Here is a 22,446-nt window from a genome sequence, read left to right as displayed (position 1 = left end):
GAGGGAGGGAGGGAGGGAGGGATGGATGGATGGGTGGGTGGGTGAGTGGATATATGGGTGGATGGATGGATGGATAAAATGCTATAAAGGACATCATTGAGTCTGTCGACAAAATAGGAATATTAAAAGATAGGTTAGATAAAAGTATTGTATCATTGTTAAATGTGCGAGGTTGGTCACTGTACTGAGGTTATTTAAGCGAATGCCCTTAGAAAATCCATACCCTGATGTATGCAGCTCACTCTCAGATGGTTCAGGAATAAACTACATACATATATGGACATAGATATAAAGAGGGAACATGCACACGATAAAGCAAATGGAAAAAAGATGAGTGATAGGTGAATCTTAGTAAAGGTTACTGGGATTATTTGTGCTATCCTTGCAATTTCTCCGTCAGTTTGAAATTGTTTCTAAATAGAATGTTACGAACAACACCAAATCGCCTTGCTGAGGTGCTTCCCAAGGTTGATGGGAAGAGGCACCTCCCTCCCCCAAAGAGTAGCAGACACAAGAGCACTAGAAGCCACACTGCAGGCTCCACAGCCAGCCTCTGGTTTGCTCCCCAAAGGACATATTGCTGCCTCAACTATCCTTGTTAAAGAAGGTTCGGTTAGGTCAGTGTTCTGAACTCATACCTATGGGGCTTACAAAGGTGGCCATACCTTCTTCCTCAAGGCCAGTTGGCCAAGCAAAGCAGCGTATTTGAAGAATGAAGTTTCCAAATAAATCCCATCCTCCCTTGGGGGGTTGGCGTGTCCTTGGCATTCGCTCCCTGGTGTAGGCTTGCTGTTAATGGGCTTGCTTCGTGGCTTTGCCAGCTGTGAAATTTGAAAATGGAGACTTAGTCTTCGTGGTGTGAGCAGTTGGTCATGAGTTGCCTCTGGGGCTTCTTACAGGCATGAATCCAAATGGAATTTGCTGATAAATTTCTCACTCCTCCATTCAGACTGCCTTTTTCCAGTTGCCATTTGAGTCAGTGGCAAAGACAGTCATTGTGGGAAGCTGCTGAGCTGTTGACTAAGGAAACTCAAGGTTTGGTTCCTTCCTCCAAATTCTGCCCCAATCCCAGGGCTGCCCTGTGGAGAATAGTTGGGGAAAGAGCTTCTTTGGGGGTGGGTGGTGCGGTAGGGCATATTTACAATACATGGGGCTCGTAGGGGGCTGTTCCAAAACACAGCTGGAGCAAGAAGTCTGTTTACCATGAGAACCACTGCCATTTCATTTCTGTTGACCGTGGGGAGCCAGACAAGTCTCTCAGGGGCTGCACTGGGAGGGAGCCCCCATGCCCTGTCCTCTGCCCCTGGTGAGAGCAGCCCTCAGTGCCCACTGCCCCAAGAACCGAGCCTGCCAAACACAAAGGGTGGGAGGAAAGCCTTCTACTGTCCTGTCAGTTCATTGTTGTTCGCTGGTCACACGTGGTAGCTAGTCTCCAAAGGTGGCCCCCAATGATCCACTCCTCCCAGTATTCATGCTTTTGTGTGTTCTCTTCCCACACTGAATCTAGACTGCTAGAATGTGGCAGGGCGAGGTTATAAGAAGCCTTGGCACTTCTTTGGTGTCTTGAAATGTTTGTTCTTGAGATACTCCCTCTTGGAACTTAGCCACCATGCTGTGAGAAGACCATCCACATGGAGAAATTATGTGGAGGCACCCCCATCAACGGTCCCAGCCAAACTAATGTCGACCGTCTGCCATGTGAGCTAAGAAGCCATCTTGGACCCCCAGCCTAGACAAGGCTTTCGATGGGTCCAGCCCCAGCTGCTATCTAACTACAACTCTGTAAGAGACTGTGAGGAAGAACGTAGCTGAGCCCAGTCAATTCACAGGACGGAGAGAAAAAATAATAAATGGTTGTTTGAAGCTACTAAGTTTTGGGGTAGTTTGTTGCCTAGTGGTAGATAACTGGAACATCACATCTGGCCAGATGACTGAAGTATGTGACTGGAACTGGGGAGATAACCTGGTTTTTCACCTGTGTTGATTACGACTCTAACTGGTTAGTCATGCCAAGCTCTCCAGAATGCACAGGGCCCAGTGGGAGGATAGGGGAGGTTGACTCAAATGTGGATCAACTCAAGAGGCTCCAGAGGCTAACAGGCCCAGAAGGGATGAGGGGCAGGTTGATGTGTGAGTATTTCTGCTAATGTTAGGGGAACAAGACAGTTGGAGCCTGTCCTTTTCCAATAGAATGAAAGCTCTTGGAGGTAGAGGCTTGCCTTATTTATCTTTATGTGCCCCAAAGCCTGGCACTTCCCTCTGCATATTTCTACTGAATGAAGTAGACTGGGTCTCCTTTGCCCCAGTGAGCATGTAAGTCAGTCCACACTCTGCATGGAGGGCCTGGGGAAGTAGAGGCAGTCCCTGATCCCTGCACATTCAAAGTTCGGTGGGGGAGACGTGGCCTCTGCCAGTCAGATGAGTGTTGGAGTGAGGGACATAGCTTTCATCCTCGGCAAGCCCTTGACCCACTGCAAGGACTCAGGATACAGGCTGAGAATAGCTATGCTCTTCTTTCCTTTTGGATGTCTCTTTGTCTAAGATAATAAAAGAGCAGGGGGCTGGGTGGGCAGGCCTCCTGGTCCTGAGAGATCTTTCCAGAAACCTTCAGCACAGACCAAGCCAAACTCCCTGCTGCGACTGCTGCCTTTCCCTGTCATTCAAGTGCCCAGGATGTGCCGGGGTCCCCCAGAGAGTGCTTACGCCATGGCCTCTGGCCTCGGGGAGCACTCACAGTTGACACGGCGGGTGGTTGACAGAACCCACGCTGCTGGTGCTGCCCGAAATACGAGCAGCAAAGACAGAGCAGAACTAAAAGGAGCTGCCAGCCCTGCTCAGTGAGAGGAAGAGTAGGTGGGTTTGTTGAAAATACTCCCATTACAGTCAGTTAACCTTTATGTTCCCTAAATGAAAATTGTATAAACCTGAAATTTTCGTTGATCGGGTTGCCTAGGAACAGGCAGCAGGTTTTCATAAGACAATGCAATAGATTGTCACCGATAGGGCTATTAGCAAGTGAGCTGGTTAGCGGTATTATTCTGGAGCCCGGTGTTGGCGTCCCGTAATTATCTGTCTGCCTGAGCAGAGCACGCCCATCTTCCCGGGCTGTGGGCAGGTCCATGCAAATGAGGTTTCTCACCGGCTGCTCTCAGAGTCCCGGAGGTGGAGCCCGAGGGTCCGGGAGGCCAGGAACAAGTTGTCACCCCTCGCTTAGGAGAGAAATCTAAAAAGACCAAGTGCTGATGGATGTGTTTCTTTTTAATCACCTTTTCTCCCTACTTGCAGTGGTAATACCCAAAGCAGAAAACTTGGAAATTTAACAGCAATAACAGCAGAATCAACGGTGGAAATTAAAAAACTAAGTTACCTAAGACAACTATGTTATGTCTTCTTAGTATTTTTTTTCTGCCACGTATGCACTTGTTTAGTTTCCACAAAGCTACTGTAATTTGCTTTTTTCCCTTTTGTGCTTAGGGTGAGCAACTGTCCTGTTTCTCCCAGGACTGAGGACTTTCCCAATACCAACCAGTTGCCATTGAGCTGACTTCAACTCATGGTGACCCCAAGTGGGTCCCACTAGAGCTGAGTTTCATAGGATTTTCAATAGCAGGCTTCTCAGAAGTAGATTGCCAGGCCTTTCTTTCAAGGCACTTCTAGGTGGACTCGACCCTCCAGCCTTTTGGTTAGCAGCCGAACACTGTGACCACTTACACCATCAAGGACTCCTTTCCCAGTAGCAGTGCGTGTTATTTTACACCATGCTTTTCCTTAGCTGAGTAACATTTGATCAGTATGGATGAGCCAAATTTGGCTTAACCAGTCCCCAATTCTTGGACATTTAGGGTATTTCCTTTTTTTTTTTTTTAAACTATAAGTAGTAATGGTGAATTAAAAAAAAAAAAAGCCTGTTCCTCTTGAGTTGATTCCGACTCATGGCGACCCTATAGGACAGAGTAGAACTGCCCCGTGGGGTTTCCAGGGAGTGACTGGTGGATTCAAACTGCTGACCTTTTTGGTTAGCAGCTGAGTTCTTAACCACTGCACCACCAGGGCTCCATCCATATGTCATTGCAGGTTAAATTCCTAAAAGTAGGATTACAGGGTCAAAGGATATGTACATTTAGAGTTTTTGATGTATTGTTAGATTGCCCTCCAGAAAAATATATGCCAGTTTCCACCCCTTCTCGCCACACCCTCAGGAACCCTGACATCAGACAGTCCTTTATCACTACCCATCTAATAGGTGAAACACGTCTTCCTTATTCGCCATTTGTCAATTGCCTGTTTGTGTCCTTTACCCATTGCTCTGTCAGGATGCCCACCTCTTTCCTTACAGCCTGTAAAAAACTCTTTGTATTAAGCCTGTCGGTCATGAACGTTGAACCATTTGTCCATTTTTTAAAAGCATTTGTGGTTATCATTCTCTAAGTTATCTGATGTCTTTGAAGAAGGAGGAGTTAATGTTTTAGGTAATTAAAGCTTCCCCCCACCCTTAAGCACTAACATATTTTTTAATTGAACTGTTTAGGACAAGAGTATCTTCAAAATGGATAACTGAGATACGTGCCTTTTTAAACAATGTGTATTGAACACAGTCTAAGTTTGTCTTAGTATCTCAGACTCGCTGTAGACAGTGGTAATCTTCTCTGTTGTAGTGATGCCCTCAGCAGCTGTTGAGCTAAGTGCAGTTTTTGCTCCTGTACAATACGGCCCCACTCTGTGTTTAAGTAAGACACCTGATTCTTCTCTTTCCTCCGTCACAGGCTGTAGCACTGTTATACTTTTTTGCTGCTGTAAGCATCCCTGCCTCACCCTACAGCATCCTATCTTTATCAGCAATGCCCTTGATTGCCGGGTAACCATGCTTGTGAAATTTATCTGCAAACTAAAAGCACCTGAGTCCTGAGCAAGGGTCTAGGAGCTCTCTAGTAAAACAGAGGAGGAACTTCAGCAACTGACTGTTTTCCTGGATGGTGCAAACAATTTGCGCTTAACTACTAACCGAAAGGTTGGCAGTTCAAACCCACCCAGCGGTACTGCAGAAGAAAGGCCTGATGTCTGCTTCTGTGAAGATTATAGCCAACAAAACCCTACGGAGCAGTTCTACTCTGTAACACATGGGGTCGTCATGCGGCAGAACCGATTTGATGGCAACGGGTTTGGTTTGGTTTTGTAGTTTTGCATTTCATGTAGTTCAGGGCGTTAAATGAGTGACCTCTGGGTGTGTGAGGAGAATAAAATTAAGACATTTTGGAGGCAGAAGGGAAACAGCGAAAATTAGCAGCCACTTGAGGATGTAGCTGCAAAATGAGAAACCGGTCATCCAGACGAACAGAGTCTGCTTAATCTGGTGACTTCTCTCAGCAGTGTGGTGGTGTAGGTTTCGTGGAAGTGGCAGCATCGCTGACTGGAAATTTTTAAAAATCTGGCTTCTAGGCCTAGACCTGCTGGGCTGTGGCCTTAGTAGGCACATTACATAAGCCTTCTGACACTCAGTTTTGTCATCTGTAAAATGGAAGTAAGATTAACTGGCTGACGTGTTTAATAAGAGCATCAGATGACCTGAAGTGAGGAATCTGATGACCTGAAAGTAACATGTGACCGTGTAAAGGGCCAAGCAACGCACTGATAGCTCGGTGGTAGAATTCTCACCTTCCATGCTGGAGACCCAGGTTCGATTCCCAACCAGTGCACCTCGTGCACCGCCACCACCCGTGTGTCATGGGGCCTTGCGTGTTCCAGGCAGAGCTTCCAGACTAAAACAGACTAGAAGAACGACCTGGTCATCTGCCTCCAAAAATCAGCCAATGAATTACATTGATCCGAGCCACAACCAATCATGGGGATGGTGCAGGACTGAGCATCATTTCCTTTAATTGTCAGGGCCAACTCGACAGCAGCCAATAACAATGGCAAAGGGTTTATTATTATTACTCCTGTGGTTGTTCTCAGACGCATCAAACAGTCGTGGTCTGCCTCCTTAACTCTCCTGCCTTCTTCCCAAGCTTCCATCTGAGCTCTAACCCAAGTGTGTGTATCTTGAGCTAATGTCCTTGAACCCCGACAGTAACCCAATTTCATCCTTGTAGGTTTTTCCAAAGCAGGATTTGCACAAGTGGCGTGTTTTCTTAAATATTTATTTTGCAGGCCATTTACCCGGCACGGCTATTTTTACAGTGAGTAAGGAGCAAGGCTAAAAATAACTTTGCTCGTAACCAGATCGGTTCTGCATTTGACATTTTCGTGGAATTCATTTGCATCTCATTTGTTCACTTTCTGTTTAACAGGTAGAATGTAAGAAAGCTCAGCCGAAAGAAGTCATGTTCCCACCTGGGACAAGAGGCCGGGCCCGGGGACTGCCTTACACCATGGATGCATTCATGCTCGGCATGGGGATGCTGGGTGAGTCTGGGCATGACCTGAGGACACAGCAGGGTCACCACAGGCCAGGGAGGGCAGTGGAGGCCTATACACTCAGCTGGGCTACCCACGAGTCAAGCAAACTGCGTTGTCTACTTGAGCCTCCGTTTTCTCATCTGGAGATGAGGATAATAATCCCCACTTGCAAGACAGTTATGACGATTGGGTGAGCATCTTATCCTGTGCTTAGCTCATGGGAGACACTTGACGTTATTTCCTTCCTTTCCACTCTCTTATTCAAGAGGCTGTGCATATAATTAAGGCACTTGGCTGCTATTTGAAAGGTTGACAGTTCACACACACCCAGAGTCACCTTGGAAGAAAGGCCTGGCGGTCTGCTTCTGAAAGGTCACAGCCTTGAAAACCCTGTGGAGCACAGTACTACGTTATACATGTAGGGTTGCCATAAGTCGGAATTGACTTTACAGCAACTGGGATTTTTTTAGCTCAGAAGAGTCCCTGGGTGATGCAAATGGTTAATGTACTTGGCTGCTAAGAGAAAGGTTGGCAGATGGAGTCCACCCAGCGGTGCCTCAGAAGAGAGGCCTGGTGATCTATTTTCAAAAAATCAGTCACTGAAAACCCTATGGAGCAGAGTTCTACTCTGACACACATGGGGTCGCCGTTATTCAGGGTCCACTCTACGGCAGCTGGGCAGTTCAAAAGAAGGAAAAGTCACCCCCAGCCTCCCATCCCTGCTCAGTGGGAGTTCTTAAAGACCCAAGGATGCCTGGTAGCTTAGCTTGTGTGGGCTAAGGCTACATATTCTAAAACTTGAGGGAGGAGAGGAAATGGTAAGGGTGGGTGATAATCCCGTATTTAAATGATTAACATTTTTCTCTTGGGATATCAAAATTTGCATTTAAATGGATGTTTTAAATAGCCTGTTTTACTCTTTATTTGCAAAAAAAAAAAAAAAATGATGAAAGACAAAGTGTGTTTGTTCTGACTAAAAATGATCTCTCCTGGCTTTTAGAGAAATTGAGTTGCATATTATGCCCCTTTCCTTAAAGGTATCTGTGTCCTTCCTGCATAGATAATTGAAAATCTTACCGCTTAAATGGCAAGAAAGACAGAAAGCAGTGGAGATGCGTAATGGTGTGGGTCGCAACAATAATTAGAAATTTCAAGGCGCGAGAACAGTATTTTAGTGCAAGTTATTGTGTGTCCAGAAAATAACTAATTAAATGGGATAAATGGTAGTTAATGGTAAAATTCCAGTCAGGCACATGATCTGTCTAGTTTTAATGGGTTTTGGTTTGGCTAAGAGTCCCTCTTGCATATTGTTTGATAAGCTCTTCATAGATTTTCAAATTTGCTGCTGTTTAAATCATTTCTGGCTTAGTTTTAAATTTGTAACACTTTTCTTGGTCTTAAGAAGAATGGTATCTACTTGCCTGAGGAAATAACAAGGGCAGGTAAAGTTATTTTGAAGAACTTTAAGAAATGGAAGAGATGCCCTGAGAATACTTACAAAATAGGCAAGATGTTAGTTTTTCTCAAATTATTTTTTTAGGTTTAATAGAGCTTCAAATAAAAATCCCATTATAGTTCCTTAAAAATTGGCCAAATGATTCTAAAACTCACCTAGAAGAAGAAACACATGAGAATAAATAAGAAAATGTTTTAAAAAGAGGAATGAGAAGAGACTAGTTTAACCAAATATCAGAACATAGTCCAAAGCTACAGTAATTAAAGCAGTATGGTAAATATAAATGTACTTGTTTATAGTACAGATTAAAAAGCCTAAAGTAGATACATATAAGAGTGTAATTATTTTAAAGGAATGATTAAAGAATCAGTGAGAAGGGAGAATTATTTGCTAGTTGACTATAAGATGATTGATTACCTCTTGCTGTAAAAATAATTGTTTGGGCCTAATAAACTTCAAATTTAATAGTTTTATATATATTTTTTTTTTTTTTTGTGAAAGGTGAAAATATACACAACAAAACATAATACAAACACTTCAACAATTTCCACATGTACAATTCTGTGACATTGATTACATTCTTCAAGTTGTGCTACCTTTCTCAACGCCCTTTTCCAAACTGTTCAACCATCACTAACACAAACTCACTGCCCCCGCTAAGCTTCTCATCTATCCTTTTGAGTTACTATTGTCAATTTGAGCACATATAGATATTCTTTAAAAGACTATAATGCTTAATGCAGACATTCTTTTCCAATTAGCTAAACTATTATTTGGTTCAAAAACAACTTCAGGAGATAGTTTTGGTTCAGGTTTAAAGATTTCTTCTAGATAGTAGTTTTGGAGAGTCATCCAGCCTCAGTGGCTCTAGAAAGTCTGGATTCGATGTGAATATGAAATTATGTTCCACATTTCGCCCTTTTGATCAGGATTCTTCTATAGAATCTTTGATCTAAATGGTCAGTATTGGTAGTTTTATTTTTTTTTCATTGCCTAATCTTTTAAATTGTATTTTTGGTGAAAGTTTACACAGCTAATTAGGTATCCGTTTAACAATGTCTATACATATTGTTCAGTGTCATTGGTTATATTTTTCAGAATGTGCCAGTGTTCTCATTATTTCCAGTATTGGTGGTTTTAAATTGTAAAATCAAACCTTAAAGAAAAACAATAGAGCCCATTAGCACCTGCTGGCTTTTGGAGTCTTGAATTTAAAATGTTGTGTATAAAGGCTGTAGGGTAGAAACTGGAAGACTTTTAGGATCCAGATCTGTCATTGACCACTGAAGATGTGTAGCCTTCAGGAAATGCTCCCACCATTCCAAGTCTAACCGCAATCAGCTGAGACCTTCTTGCAGCCCTTCAGACTTTGTTCCACAGCCTGCATCAGCAAAGAGGTACCACAGTTGTCCAGCCTCAATGCAGTCAAAGCTCTTCAGTTTTTCTTAATGAAAATGGACGTAATCAGAGTAAATACATGAATATCATTCATATATTTGATTCCTCTCAGCCTTCTGTCCTTTGGCCACATCATTCCACTGCATTTAACGCTCTTAACCTTGTTAGGCACGTGCTATCTAATATGTTCAGTACTGAGAACCAAACCTGTTGCTGTCAAGTCAATTTCAATTCATGGCATCCCCACATGTTTCAGAGTAGAACTTCACTCCATAGGGTTTTCAGCGGCTGTAATCATATGGAAGTAGATTGTCGGGCCTTTCTTTCATGATGCCGCAGGACGAATTCAAACCGCCAGCCTTTTGGTGAGTAGTCAGTTGCAGACTGTTTGTGCCACCCAGGTGTTTGAGACCAGTAGTAGAGAAACCGTGCATTGCTGAGGCTTGAAGAGTAGCTTCACCTTCAGCTCAGAAAAGGAAGGTGAGAATGGTTGCACAACTTGAAGAATGTAATCAATGCCACTAAATTGTACATGAAGAAACTGTTGAATTAGTGTATGTTTTGCTGTGTATATTCTCAACAACAACCAAATAAAGAAAATTTAGAGGGGAGAAAAAAAGAAAAGCTTCACCTTGCAGACAAGGGAATGGAAAGGTGCTGTTGACCACATGAAGCACTTTAACCAGCCAAAGACATTCTTACCAGCGTTGGTCTTGAGATGATGTTGCGTGCCCTCGAGTCAGTCTGACTCATAGCAACCCTATGCAACAGAATAGAACTGCCCCATAGGGTTTTCTAGACTGTAATGTTTACAGGAGCAGATCACCAGGTCTGTTCTGCCTTGGAGTTGCTGGTGGGTTCAAACTGCCAACCTTTGGGTTAGCAGCCGAGTACTTAACCATTGCACCACCAGGGCTGCTTTTGTTCTGAGAAGCCCCTGTGAAATCATGACCCAGTGCTCCCTGACTTTAAGCCCCTCTGAAACAAAAGCAATAAATAAATTAACTGTTTAGAACAGTGATCTGCTGACATTTGCTAACAGATGGAAAGGCATTTAGCTGGAACATACAGCTACAAGTCTAGACCCATTCATAGTTTCAGCTGGGATTTTTCTTTCCCAAAAAGATCTGTCTAGGTCATTCCCAACTAGGTTTCCATTTGTTCAACTGTTTCCTGGTAGACAGAGGAAACTCAGAGTTCAGCTCTTCATTTTCCCTCTAGAAGAGCAGTCCAATAGAACTTCCTGCTCTGGTGGAAATGTGCTATATCCATGCTGCCCAATATGGCAGCCACTAGCCACCTGTGACTGTTGTGCACTGGAGATGTGGCTTGTGTGACTGAAGGACTGACGTTTTCATTTTATTCAGTTGTAATTAAATTTAAATGGCCACCTGTGGCTAGTGGCTGCTGAATTGGACAGCAGAGATGTAGAGGAGCCCTGGTGACTCAGGATGGCCGTGGGGGCCGAGCGTCTTTGTGGACTTGGGTCTTCACGTCCTTGCCTAGGAAGAGCTCTTGACAACTTGGTGTTGCATCTGTACACAGACCCTGTGGTGCCGACGTGGTCTTCCAGCTTCACTCACCACGCAGCAGACACTTCACTCTCTGACAGTTCTCTGGATATACTCTTTGTCTCGTTCAAGTCAGGAGCCTGGTGGGAGCAGTTTTCCGTGACTCTGGGTAGCTGAGGACAGAGCCTGGGAGAGGATGAGTCATGTACCCATCTAGAATGCAAACATCTTTTAAGGTTGGGGCAAAGATCTGGAACCATAGTTCTGAGGTCCCTGCCAGCATCCCCAGAATAGGGCCCCAAAATGAGCTGACTGGCAAATCCAAATTCTATTGTGGATTCTGATTTTTGTTCCCATGATGAAAAACTGATCTGCAAGGAAGGTGGTTATCCAGGCAGAAGGCTTGGTTTTTCACCTTAGTGACAAGAGATAATTACTGTGGGATTGATCAGGCGTCCAGAGTACTGGAGCAAATAAATTGTGCAGTGGCCAGTGCAGGAGGGGCCCAGCTGCTAATGGAAGTGGTGGCGAGGTCATCCTGCCGTAATGTGGCTTGATGGAGCGTCCGCATGGGTCTGCTGTAATGTGCTATTGATATGCAGCCAGCCAATTTCCCCTGTGTGGCTGGGGCTCTGAGCCGCTAGAGCAGAGCTAGGCTTCACAGCAGTAAATGAAGAAGAAAATTGAAGTAATGTTGTATTATAAATTTATGATTTCATCTGCCTGACCTAGAGGATGTTCAGTGATTGGGGGGAGGGAGGGGAGAGATAAGATCCCCCACCCTGCAGAGGCCATATTCTCATCTTTGTTGTGCAGAAGACGATATTGACATGTCCCAGAAGATTGGGGTGAACTTGGTCATGCTTTTCTGTCTTCTTGTCGAAGAGGAAAATTTTGGGCATGTCAGCAAGAAAACAGATAAAATGGTATCGCACTGGTGGCCGCAGTGTAGGGAGGGACTCGGAGTTACACCCCGTAGCTATCTCCAAGAGAGTCTTAAAGGTGACACCTGGGCATACACTTCAGCTGTCAGATTGACACTAAAATATTTAAGATCCCTCAGTGCCGACATTAGAAGCAAAGGAGCCATTTTTCATCAGGACGGCCCCAAAGGCAGCAGTGATGTGGTTGTTTGCATATGATCTGCTTATCAATATTGTTGAAATAATGGTATAAGAAATCTAGTGCTGAAAGATCTGATTTGATAGCAGGTGATTAATTTGGAGGAGAATTGAGCTACCCAGCCATGAAATAAATCCCAAGGAAGGAGTCAGTGTGTGTGTGTGTGCCTAAGGCATCCGAGTCCTGGTCTTTGCCCCTCTTCCCTCCCCTTCTCTCCCAGGAGCTCAGCGTCTCACTTGGGTCCTGCCCCTCAGTGAGTAGTTAATGGAAAGCTGCTTGGTCATTCTGTCGTGCCTGGGCATCTTCTGCCAGCGAGGCACCTCTGTGCTGGAAAATGAACACACAGAGGAGCAGGTGAGGGCAGGTGGCAAGACCCTTTTGCGGTAGAAATATTTCAATTGGCCAGCGCGTTGTGACTGCACATGTGGGGAGTCCCTGGGTGGTGCAAACATTTAACACACTCAGCTGCTAACCAAAAGGTTGGAGGTTCGAGTCCACCCATGGGTGCCTTGGAAGAAAGGCCTGGTGATCCACTTCTGAAAGATCAGCCATTGAAAATCCTGTGGAGCACAGCTCTGCTCTGACACACATGGGGTCAGATTCCATGGCAGCTTTTTTTTGTTTTTTTTTTGACTGAAGCAAGAGGCAGAAGCCACAACTGGTCCAAATTGAGAACCTGGGCAGGTCGGTGCTGCAAGGAACCTTCAGGCTTTCTACAGGTGGCAAGACTCAAGCCCAGAGAGAAGAATGAGGCCCCACAGACATGGCCTTGGGCCAGAGGCAGGACTGGAACCCGAGTCTTTTGGCTGCCGGTCCAGCCACCTTCTGGTCTGGGTCTGCTGGCAGATCTACTGTTCACGGGCAGAAGCCACGGCACCGCCAACCACAGGGAGGCGAGGAAAGGGGGGCCTCATCTCTGGGCCTCTGAGGCATGAGAGCTCCGAACAGGCAGCAGGAAAATCAGCAAGCTGTGACTCACACCGCTAGAGCACACTCAAGATAGGATTTAGGAATGATTCTGGTCCTTAGCCCTTACTTGCAGTGTCAGAAATGCTTGGTAACGTGTGAGGATCCTCTGGGTAGGTGGATGATGAGACCCCAAGAGCTTGTGTTTAGGGGTATTTTTTAAGGGGTAGAATAGAACCCCACTGCCCTTCTGTCAGTTTGTCATACTGTGGTGGCTTACATGTTACTGTGATGCTGGAAGTTATACTACTGGAATTTCAAATACCAGCAGGGTCACCCATGGTGCACAGGTTTCGGTGGAGCTTCCAGACTAAGACAGACCAGGAAGAAAGACCTGCAATGTACTTCTGAAATTAGCCACTGAAAACCCTATGGATCACAAAAGAATGTTGTTCGATACAGTGCTGGAAGATGAGCCCCCTAGGTTGGAAGACACTTCAGATACACAGTGGTCACAACAATGGACTTAAGGCTGTCAGCCATCATGAAGATGGTGCCATCATGAAGATGGTGCTGGACTGGGCAGTGTTTTGTTCCGTTACACATAGGGTCACTGTCAGTTGGATGATTGGATGGCAGCTAACAACAGCTTAGAACTCCAGAGGCCCGTGTGGAAAGACATCACTACTGCCCTCCCCACTGGAGGGCGTGGAGACTGTCATAAATCACCTGATCGAAGAAGCTTTCTACCAGCGTCCTTGGTGGCAAGCAACAGAAACAACTCTGACTACTGACTCTAAGCAGCAAAGGAGATTATTGGAAGAGTCTTAGCAATGCACAGAATTGACAGGAAGTATGGAGAACTAGACCTAGAAAACAGGCAGGAACCAAAGGAGCTTGGTGGTCACAGCCACAGCCAAGGGGACAGCCTAGCAATGGCCTGTTCAGGGCCAGTGTTGCCACCGCTGGACACTGGACTCTGCTGCTGACTCCAGATGAGTTCTAAACCGTCCCTCCTCCTGCCTGACTGGCTCCATCTGCAGATCCCAGGAAGGCATCCAGTTGGCCAAGCTCAGGTTCCCCAGCCTGCCTCCCAGCTGCCAGGCTCGGAGAGAGAGGAGAGGGGCCTTTCCAGCTTCCACGGTGGGAGGAGGGCTGGCTTATCTCCAAGGCTGACACACAGAGCAGGATGTTTAGGTGCTGAGCAGCAAAAAACAAACAACCACAAATGTCCACCCGGGTGGTAAAAGGAAAAATTAAATTAGTGGTGCTGGAAGAGTGGCCCTGGTGATATTTCTTTTTTTTTTTAAATAGACTTTTATTTTTTAGCACAGTTTTAGGTTTGCAGAAAAATTGTGCAAAAAGTAGAGCGTTCCCATGCGTGCTATTTCACCCGTAATAGCTTGCATTTGTGTTTGTTACAATTGATGCACCAGTATTGTTACATTATTATTAATTCAAGTCTGTAGTTTACTTCAGGGAGTGGTTCAGTGGTAGAATTCTCATGCTCCATGCAGCAGACCCCGGTTCGATTCCCAGCCAGTGTGCCTCATGCACAGCCACCACCTGCCTGTCAGTGGAGGCTTGCATGTTGCTATGCTATTGAACAGGTTTCAGTGGAGCTTCCAGACTAAGATGGACTAGGAGGAAAGACCTGGTGATCTACTTCTGAAAAATCGGTCATTGAAAACCCTGTGGCTCACAACAGTCTGATCAGCAGCAGATCACGGGGATGGCGCAGAACCAGGGCACAGGACTGGGTAAAGCGTCGTTCATTTGTGCACGAGTATATTAAGTGTTTGTACTACTCAGGGCCTCCTAGAAAAATGTGCTTGCTGTGAAATGCCCTGTTGAGATACGTGGCACAAAGCTTCTGGGCCGTGCTCCATTGTACACGTTTAGCACATTTTAACACAACCAGCCCCTCACCTTTGTCAGAGGTTCTTTTGGAAGGTACTGGCAGCCCTGTGGAGTGTCCTCCCTGTGGACGTGGGCTCCTGGGACCTCACTTCCCTGGGCCATGGCTCATTAGGCCAGGTGTCTTCCAAGGGCATAGGGCCAGCTCCAAGTTGTCTTTGCTACTAATCGGCAACCCCTGAGTACCCACTGCTCCATCTGGCGCTGGCGCTGCTGTCGCCCTGTCTTGGGAGGGGGCATTACAAGGACTTTAATCTCCTACTGTCAACAGCTTTAAGGTAAAGTACATTCAGGCTAAGCTCTCCAAATGTCAGAGCCAGGCGCCAGCCCTGTGTTTGGCGCTAATGTGTGGCATTTACTCTGCGAGTTCAAGAAGGTGTGTGGGCTTTGGGGTCTGGCTGCCCAAATACGGGTTAATTACCAGCAAGCTGACAGCAGTGCCTCCAGCCCCGGGAGGAAGGTGACCCAGGCCCTGGGTAAAGACCCTCATGGGAGACAAGTTAATTTTGTGATGGGAAATAACTCAGTTGTTCCCCATTCCCACCCTCCCTGGGAGGTTACCCAGACCTGACGCAGCTGTGCTAACGGGACTCTGCTCTTTCTCCCTCTGATCAAGGCTACCCCAACTTTGTGGCAACCTATGGCCGCGGCTACCCTGGATTTGCTCCCAGCTATGGCTATCAGTTCCCAGGTAAGTGTCTTTGTCTCAGGGGCTTTGGAAACACAGAAGGTGGGAGGGCCCCTGCATAGAACGCGAGTCATACTCTCATTCATTTCCAAAACAATCTTTACGCGCTCACTTTCAACTCCACTTAACTCCAGAGTCAGGGGGCAGCTCAGAGTTCCTGATTAACAGAAGTATTCATTGGTGCTGGGGATTGGAGAGGGGCAGCTTTTAAAGGAAAGGGAAGGCACAAAGAGGAGGCCTCCCTCTGCTCACGCCCGTCATCCTGATGCATCTTTCTGTTACGGGTTCCTTCTTGCTGGAGACTGGACTCTAGAGCCAGGGTTTTCTCTCACCGTCTGCCTCCCCCCTTGGCCTGTGTCAGTGTGCCTGATGTCTGACGTCTCCCGTCCTTCCTTTCTGCCTCTCCTCCTCCAGCTCCTTCCTGACAGCTCTCACCCCCTTCTGGTGTGTGTTGGTGTTGTGTTGTTGGGTTTTGTTTGCTGTCCATCTCAGGTGGTGGTGTTAGCTCCTCCCTCTGTCTGGGCACCAGGAACTTGAGGCAGAGCCGCGGCGATGCCCACTCCCTCCTGGTCTACTTCTTCCTCCAGGTCTGCTCTGGCTCCAACGGAGCTGGCAGGCCTGGGACCCCACCTGGAGGAGCAGCAAGGAAGCATGATTTGTAGGGATGGATGGAGGGATGCTGAATGAAGCGACATTTTATGGGATTTTGCTGTTCCCCTGCAGAGGTCAGCCAGCCCTTTGCAGACCTGGAGTACAGATGAGAATATATCAGCATCTGTGTGGACAAGGACAGCTGAGGTTCCTAGAGAAGGCGTTAGGAGCAGAGTTTTGTCCTCTGTTGGTTCTGTGCTCTGGAAGGAAGCTGGGCGTTGGGTGGAGTTTCACTCCTGGCTAGTCATCATGCCTAGACTTGGGAGCCCGGAACATCAGAGTCTGAGAGGAATTAGGAAGCAGAGGGAGCAAAGATGTGGCCCTGGGAGGATGGCACTCTGAAGTTAGTGAACAGGAGGGCAGTGAGGGCTTTGTGAGAGGCTGTACCCCAGAGTTTCCTCTGACCAAGCTTTGGGGAAGGGAAAGGTTTGGAGGGGTGGTAAGTGGGCATTCGGGACACTTAGAGCCGTGTCCTGTGGGGGACAGATACCTCAACCAGTGACGGAAGCCCTGGGCTGGCCAAGTGACCATGGCAGGTCAACAACTCATCTGGGCCTCAGTCCTCTCTTCTGTGAAGGGATTAGGTGGAGTGGACTCCTAATTGTGTGGATGAGAAGGCGAGTACAGCAGCCAAAGGTCAAGATGGAGGAGTATGTGGGACACCTCCCTCCCACGAGCATGTCCCCTGGGGCCCAGGCAGCCTCTCCATCTGGGTGGGACCCTCAGCAGGGATCCTTGACCTCCCTCAGGAAGACTTCCCCATAGATGGCTGCTTCGGGGTGTCTGGGGGCACCTTGAACTGAAGGAAAGAAGGGAGCGTGACAACAACCACCACAGCAGTAGGAGCCAGCTCTTGGGGACCACCACTATCCAGAGTTTGTGGGATCCGTTGCCTGTGTTAGATTATCCCCATTTACAGATAGGGACCCCAAGGCACAGAGAGGCCAACAATCTGTTCAAGGAGTCGCAACTAGCAAGGGACAGAGCCAGGATTTGGACCCAGGCAGTCTGGTTCTCAACCACCGCGTTCCACCGTCTTTCTAGTGTATGCTGCCCGGGACAACACCATTAGCCACATGTGGCTGCTTAAATTTAGATTTAAATTAATTAAAATGAAATAAAATTAAAAATTCAGTTCCTTAGTCACCCAAGCCACATTTCAATTACTCAGTAGCCGCATATAGCTAGTGGCTACCACACTGGACAGCACAGAATAGAACATTTCCATCATCATGGAAGGTTCCAGCAGAGGGAGGTTCTAGAGCATAAAGGGAGAGGTGCATTGTGGTGGTGATGGCGTGGCCCATGTGTGTGAGCACACACACACGCACACGCTGCCCCTCCCTGGGGAGCTGTAGTGTGAGAACCCCTATTCTCCGTTCGTTGCCTGTCCTACTCAGCGTAGAAGCTGGTGGCAATCTGGGGGGAGGCTTTTTCTATCGCTTCCACCCCTGACTTCCTACCCAGGGGACAAAAGACGTACGGACTTACATCTCTCAACTCACTGAGAGTGCCGGGTGGCCATTGTTTCCTGATTCAGCACTAATCCCGGGAGGGCAGTGTTGACGGATCTTCAGTGGAATCATTTTGGGGCAATAAAGTGGACCTCACGCTAAGGCCCCGTCTCACCTGGAAGCCTGTCCTCGGGGCCCCATGAGCAGACTCAGGAACCCTCTGGTAGAATTCTGTCTCAGTGACCTGCTTCCCTGGGTCTGCCCCAGACAGACACTCATTGAATAGTGACCAAGCCAAGGCTAGGCAGAATGAGAGGGGGTCCTACGGACGCCAGCTATTCACCACAATCCGAGGCTTTGGGAATGGGGGCTAAGGGAGGAGTGGAATCAGCTTGGAGTAACCATGCCAACGGCCCAGCTGTGTTCACTGTCAGAGCTCCTGCAGTCTAACCCAATCAGCTGGGTTTGAATGGGGCAGAAGTCAGGCATTAAAATATACAGATAGTGGCTCCCTGACCCGTGGGAGTTAGCTGTCTTGTTTTCTCTTCATCATCCGACTTCCCATTTCCCCATCTTTCCCATTCACACCCTGGAAGCCTCTTCTTTGTCCCCACTGATGGCCAGAAAGGGACCACTGGTGGCCACAAGAGTGGGGCTGCCTGCTCTCGGGAGGGTATGGAGGGGCCGCAGGCCAGGGAGGGATGGCCCAGGGGCTGGATCTAGCCACCCACCTCCCTTAGTGAAGAGCCAGGTTGGTTTCAGAGTCCAACCCACTTCTGACACTACCCCCTAAAAGGGCCTCTTGTGGTGTATTGGCTTGGTCTCGAGTTCCAGATGACTCCCCAAGCAGCCTAGAGGTTCTAGACCACAAAGCTTACGTCCATGTGATTCTCCAGTCAAGATCTCATGAAATGGATGCCCCCCCTAGAACCAAACTTGACTCCTTCTGGAGTCTTGGCCATAGGGAGGGTGCCATTATATCAGGGAAGCTTTGGAATGTTCTGACATTGTTTTATGTCAGTAAGGTGTAGATCTAGTGGATCTGGCCAAACGAGCTGGGGTGCAGAGGGGGGACCCAGAGGTGGGGCAGCCCAGGTCCTTTCATCATCCTCTGTCGGGCTGATTCTGTTGACCCTTCCTCCTACCGTGCCACTTCCCTCTCCCCACACCCTGGGGATCTTTATGAGTTCATGGCATTGGCACAGCTGTCCTGTCACCACCAAGTGGTCCTGATGCTTTTTCTCTGTGGTCTTTCTTTTCGATGTCATCACTGTGCCCACTTCCCCACCTCTGGTCCCTCTTATGATGTTTGTGGATCCTACATCCCTTCCAGACTCTTCCTGAATCCATCCCAGGTCAGCGCCAGACAGCTAGTTAAGAGAAATGAGCAGCACCCACGCTCCTAGAGAGCTGCTGAGACTTCATCCTACCTGTTGTCACTCACAAGCCATGTGTCCTGGACCCCCTTCAGGAGGATACAGTCCAACCCCTTTTAAAGGGTCCTCCTTTGCACCTGCCATAACCTTTCTTTGTGAATATCCGTCTCATCTGGTTGGGAGTCCAGACATCATGTTCAGTGGAGGCCCATTTAACCTGTGTAATGTGGGGGTTGTAGCTAACCTTTCTGATGTGAAGCAGCGCCTATCTCTGCCCACCTTCAGGATTCTGAGAGCAAGGGCTAGACAGCTTTGGGTAATAATCAAAGTAGGGGTAGTTCTTTCCTAGAAACCCTCGGGGTAACCAGTCACTTTGAAGGTGGTTCCGTCTCCCATCTCCCAAGTCCACCACGGGCCCCCACCCCAGCCTGGCTCCTGCAGATCCATATGTGGTCTTGAATTATTATATGATCATGATCAAGGGCCTCCCCTATCTCCTCTCTCTTTTCCCACTCCCTGGACTTCTCATTTCAGTTTAATCTGTTAATTTCTGTTCTTATTTCACTTTGCAGACTATTTGCCGATTTCCCAAGACATAATTTTTATCAACTAGCTCTTAAGAGAGGCATAAAAAATTGGGGTTTGCTACCATTGCTAGAGAGAGAACACAGTCCAGGCCTGGGTCACCCCGGCTGCTGTCACTGTCACTGAAACTCTTGTCTAGCTGCCTGTTCGAATGAGTGTTCTTTCTCATTTTTAATTCTCGGAAAAGACTTCACGTCCTCATTGCTTCACCCTACAATTTTTCTTTTTTTTTAATTTTGTTCTCGAGTCCTTTCCCATTTTGCTTCTTGTACCTGTTGTGAACAACCTCCCCTTCCCCAGAATGTAACGGGGCCACAGGGAAACTTCTCACAAACTTTGTAGAGCCTCCTCGGGGGACTCCAAGATTTTAAGTGCTGGTGGCCCAGAGGAGTTGCTGAAGTATGCCTCAAGGCATCTTCATCTTCGGGTGGACAGTCCCCAAAATGAATACACGTAGACCTACACGCAGACTGTTTAACAAAAGCTAATCTGAAAAAAACAAATCTGGAAGACCAACTATATAAACATTAACCAGTTGGCTTTGTTGAGGCCAGTCGCTCAGTGGTTATTGCCATAATAATCTCGTCCGTCTTGGGGAAGGGACGGGAGAGACATTGGGGTGCAGCCGTGTCTCGGGTGCTGTGGGCACCAATCCATGCTGCCTCCTCCATCCCCAGCTTCCCAGCCTCACCTCCCTGCCCACGCTTGGCACCCGGGATAAGATCGGGGTAGAACACAGAGAGACCATCCTGGCCCAGCCTCAGGTCAAGGCTGGCACCCCTGGCAGTCAGCCATGACCCTGACCCCCCATTCCCTGTTGGAAACACCCTCACACTGCTCCCTTTGAGTAATGAAGTTCAGATCAGTTGACTCCTCAAGAGTCACTCCTTTCTTGGTGCTCGTAGTTTGTGAGAAGTGACCTGCGTGCCCCCATTTGGTGCATTTGATGTGAGCTAATCCATACATTTGAATGTCATTGTCCTCGAGACTCAACATACACAGTTTTGCTCATCCCATTAAAGATGCTTGATGTAATCACCGGTTAGTTTCCTTTTATTTTCCCGTAGACTTCTTCATGGGTTTTGTTTTTTTCAAAAAATCTGTATGGCCTCCCTCCCCTCCTCCCCCATATTTTGTTTTGCTATGAATTGCTTTGCTTTGGTGACTTGTCCTAGTAATGCTTGACTCGCCAGCGTCGTTGCCATTGTGACTTTTCTTCATCTCTGTAAATAGTTCATCTGTGCTTCTCCCTAATGACGTTTTATTTCTTCCCCTGTAAGCAACTGAGGTAGAAAAATAAATTGTTTACCACGGACATGCTGTGTGCTGCCGTCTCTTAGCCTTACAGCGTCCTGTTCTCGCTCCGGGGGAGGTGAATGCACTCAACAACGAGAACCAGTGACAGCCTGGCACGGTTTCTAAAAGCATGCCAACTCCCCCTGGCTGCTGCCTGTCGCCAGCCCTCCCTGCTTGCTCGCATCCCCTGCACTTGCCTGAGGTGGCCTGTCCTTGAGCAGAGTGGGAGTATCTGCATGCAGCAGCTGTGCAGTGTTGCCCCGATGCCCTGTTCTCTACCATCATGCCTGCCCGCAAGTGAAAACGTCACTGGAACATCTGGAGCCTTCACATCTGTGTGCCAGGTGTGAGGGTGCTCACGCACGTGCTCGTGCACACAGGCTGACGTGTGGTTATGCACGTGGCTTGCTTTCCTAACTCCCCAGAGCAGTGCAGGTTGGATGAGTCACCTGTATATAATGGAAATGGTGCTGGACATGATGCTAGAAGGCCTTGTTTCCAGTCCGGCTTGGCCACATAGTAGCCATTTGACCTTGAGCAAGTTACTTACCTCTCTAAGCCCTGGGAATAGTAATAGTACCCAGTTCGGGAGGTTGTTAAGGAGCCCTGGTGGCACAATGATTAAGCATTTGGCTGCTAACCAAAAGGTTGGAGATTGGAACCCAGCCAGCAGTTCCATGGAAGAAAGATGTGGTGAGCTGCTCCCATAAAGATTACAGCCTAGAAAACCCTATTGGGCAGTTCTACTCTATCACATGGGGTTGCTATGAGTTGAAAATCAACTCAGTGGCACCTAACAACAATAGTAAGGTTGTTAGGAGAATTAAGTGGGATGATGTGTGTATGTGAAAGTGCCTCATAAATTGGTAAATGCTATGAAATTAGAGAGTCATCGAAAAAGAGGAAGACCCTCAACAAGATGGATGGACACAGTGGCTGCAACAATGGGCTCAAGCATAACAATGATTGTGCGGATGGCGCAGGGCCAAGCAGTGTTTCATTCTGTTGTACATAGGTTCACTGAGTCAGAACCGACTCAATGGTACCTGACAGCAACAACATAAAATTAGAAATATAGAAGTGGTGGGTACTGATATTCTTGTTACATCAGAAGGGAATTCCAGAATAGTTTTCCCTTCTTTGGCACTGCCAGTGGAGCTGCCTATTGGTAGATCTGCTTATCGACCAATGATAAGATATAGGGTATATATATATATATATATATATATATATATATATATATAGGAATGATATAGGATCCACAGGTGAAGCCAGAGAGTTTCTGAGACTTCTTGCTCCATCCTTCTCTTCCCTCCCTCCCCATTTACTGATCATCAGGCACTGGATTCGGTACCAGATACCTGGACGTGAATAAGACTCAGTCCTTCAAAGATGCTAATAGTCCAGCTGAAGGAGAGAGAACAAATTTTCAGACCCATTGAGCATCATGGGACAGGTGCTTATCTAGAGAGAGGGAAGCTTTCCGTGTTATGGAGGGACAAAGGTGGGCTACTTGCCCTGCTTGTGGGGCAGTCAGGAATGGCTTCCTAGAGAAGGCAGTGTTAGACTGGGTCTCAAAAAAAATCAAATAGAATTAGCTAGGTGAAGAAGGGAAGGAAGTATATTCCAGGTAGAGGAATGACATGCTTAGATGCTGAATCAAGCAGTTTTAAATTTGGCTGCAAGAAAA

General features: G+C 47.2%; 1 protein-coding gene across 3 annotated transcripts in view; it reads left to right on the top strand.

Moving 5' to 3' along the window:
* MSI2 (musashi RNA binding protein 2) overlaps positions 1 to 22,446 on the top strand; it is a 496,891-nt gene that overhangs the window by 386,414 nt on the left and 88,031 nt on the right. For 2 of the 3 annotated variants that reach the window (XM_023732734.1, XM_004377894.3), the window contains exons 9-10: positions 6,288 to 6,402; positions 15,323 to 15,397. In XM_023732734.1, the coding sequence (XP_023588502.1) occupies positions 6,288 to 6,402; positions 15,323 to 15,397 (190 nt within the window). Of the gene's footprint in view, positions 1 to 6,287; positions 6,403 to 15,322; positions 15,398 to 19,447; positions 20,770 to 22,446 lie in introns of those variants that run through there. The other variant, XM_004377895.2, reaches the window with a different exon arrangement.

Source organism: Trichechus manatus, unplaced genomic scaffold, assembly GCF_000243295.1.
Source record: "Trichechus manatus latirostris isolate Lorelei unplaced genomic scaffold, TriManLat1.0 scaffold00054, whole genome shotgun sequence".
NCBI lineage: Eukaryota > Metazoa > Chordata > Mammalia > Sirenia > Trichechidae > Trichechus > Trichechus manatus.
This window is presented reverse-complemented; position numbering and strand designations above follow the sequence as displayed.